General features: G+C 38.3%; 1 protein-coding gene across 1 annotated transcript in view; it reads left to right on the top strand.

The window, feature by feature from the left end:
- The window catches only part of LOC137989483 (uncharacterized), a 5,960-nt gene extending 4,259 nt beyond the window's left edge, over positions 1-1,701 (top strand). Inside the window, exon 2 of the mRNA XM_068835296.1 lies at positions 1-1,701. This exon is cut by the window's left edge and continues 11 nt beyond it. Coding sequence (XP_068691397.1) covers positions 1-546 — 546 coding nt within the window. The 3' untranslated portion in view covers positions 547-1,701.
- Positions 1,702-2,500: the final 799 nt, after the last annotated feature.

Raw genomic sequence — 2,500 nt, 5'->3', positions numbered from 1 at the left:
AAAGAAATACATAACAAAAAAGGTGCACGTCATAGGCCCTTTAATATTGCTCGTTTCAGCAACTTCGATTCTCTTTTTGTTACTTTTTTAGGATCATGGCAAAACATTAACGCCAACCCAGTGTGCTTTGGGGCAAAGGACAATTCATTTGGAACCTTCGCGATCCACAAGCCAGGAGACATTTATCGCTTGAAGCTGGTTCATCACTCAGGATACGTGAATTGCATTATTTCCGACTCAGCCTCTGCCACAAAGTGGGGCTGCAGCTCCAGCCAATACGCCAAAAAAGTAAATGTCCATATCACTGACGAAAATAACAACCGTGTTTTTCCAACAGCCGGTTCTGTTAGCTTTGATCGTTATAATTTTTACGAACTCCCAGGTTTTGATAAAAATTCTGCCGAAATTGTGTTAGATTTTTTCCCTGCCCCTTTGTCTGTGGCCGCTGGTCAGAAATTCAGGATATGGTATGGTGAAGATTTGATGAATAGCGGCGAGGGAAATAACGTAGGAAAGTCTTGTGTTGATGTGTATGGTTTCTACTAAAGGATATAAAGAAAGGCTTCCGTTTCTAATCAGTCAGATATATCATAAAATTGCTTGCAGAAACAATACGATAACCTTGATTGTAGAAAAAGGAAAAAAAGAAAATTCCTTCGCGAAAATTAATTGTAGAGCTTGCAAACACTGACCACAATGTTATTTCTAAAGGGGCTGAGTTCACGCTATTTTAAATAATAATGCCAATTACAATAAACATTTATTACTTCTAGAGCGCTATTTGCGAATATAGGTGAATAAAATAAAATAGATGATATTGTACTAGTGTGCGGCTCGTACTGGGAAAAAATGGTTAAGTTATGGATCCAGCCTAAATAAACTTACAAAGTACGGACCAAACAAGCTGGTACATTTCAATAAGGTTTTTCATTATATTTGTTGTCTTGCGCACGGTTTTCTATTCCTTTGTCTCCCTCTGTTAACGGTTCTGGAAAGTAAACTTCGTATGGAACTCCAACAACATTTCTCGAATTTCTCTTTTTTATGTCCGACAAATGGAAACAGAAACAGAAAATGACACAGTTTTGTAACCCATATACGTACGCTGGCTCGTGGCCGGTCCATCTTAGCTCTCTGTATTGTAAAATTCGGGCCGCTCAGAAAACCAATCAGAATTTTTTCCTTTTTATCTCGAACCAGCTTGCTTATATAATAAATAGTATTACGTGCAGATAATGGAAAATATAATAGGTTCGTAAAATGTATGCACGCTTGCACTGGAAACCCGTGTAATTATGATGTGAGAATACTTCTTGATGACCATTAAACGTGAGCCCATTTCTCACGCGATGCAGCTTACCTCTTTGTTCCGGACGGCTAAGCCCCCCGGGGGGTGGGGGGAGAGTAGAGAAGATTCGCCCGGTGTTGTGGTTTGTCCTACTTTCACATTTATGTTTGGGTTGGATAGGTGGGTTATCTGGGGTGACTCTGTAAGCTCCGACTGACGAGTTACCCCAGAGAAAGAATTGCAAACCGCCAAAGGACTTTATGCGATATGTGCGATATATAAATCAAATACCATTATCATTGAACCTGTTCGTGCTAAACCTGCTTGTGACATTTTTTGGTACAATCAACTGCAAATGCTCTCAGTTTGGGTAAACGCAGTGTATTCTAGAATAAAGCGAGTTAAAAATGCTAGAGTAGAGTTTATATCGTGTTGCATGTTAATTATTTTCTCTATTAATTCTTTGGTGTGGTATAGTCTTCATATTCTTAAAAGAATATGAAGACAGTGACGCTTTTAAAGTAAACAGGAAGTCTGAAATGACTGATCTATGGCTTGGTTAGTAGCTTGTCATTTTCATCTTCTACGCGAAAAGGAGCTTCCCAACAGAATTCGTTTTGTCGAAGCATCTTCAAGGTGACAATCACCATCCAAATAGTTTTCAAGCGTACCGCCCTTGGTTTCGCCTCAGCTATTTCAAATTGTTTAGTTGTAATAATCGGGGATAAGTGTTTGATTTTGTTCACTAAGAGGTTACAACGAAGTTGTGGTCGCAAATTTTGTTTTAATTATAGTTCTTTCATTTCTAAAAACACTTTTGGTAAAAACAAAGTTCCAAACCTTTGTGAAAATGTTCTCAGAAAGTCAGGATACTCCACATTAATTGCAGAGCGTTGTTTTAAAGGTTAATTTGGTGTTGGGCGAAAATGTGACAGTTTTAAAACACCTCAGAAGCTTAAAGTTTTTATTCCACTTGGGGAGACGCTTTCGTCAACGGAAAATTTATGAGGAAATCAATAGGATAAATCCAAATTTAACTAATAGATTTTCGATATGACACCCGCTCTCAGAAGGGTAACTAGTCGAAGGTCGAGCGTAAATGGTCGAGGGTCGAGGGTAAATGGTCGAGGGTCGAAAAATTATTCAAGATTATTTTCAAATTATTTCTTAACTTTGTCAACTCAAAAGTTCACAGTCGTGTTTACTCGAGTT

Source organism: Montipora foliosa, unplaced genomic scaffold (genome assembly GCF_036669935.1).
Source record: "Montipora foliosa isolate CH-2021 unplaced genomic scaffold, ASM3666993v2 scaffold_46, whole genome shotgun sequence".
In the NCBI taxonomy this organism is placed as follows: Eukaryota; Metazoa; Cnidaria; class Anthozoa; order Scleractinia; family Acroporidae; genus Montipora; species Montipora foliosa.
Note: the sequence above shows the minus strand (reverse complement) of the source record. Positions and strands in the feature narration are given on the sequence as shown.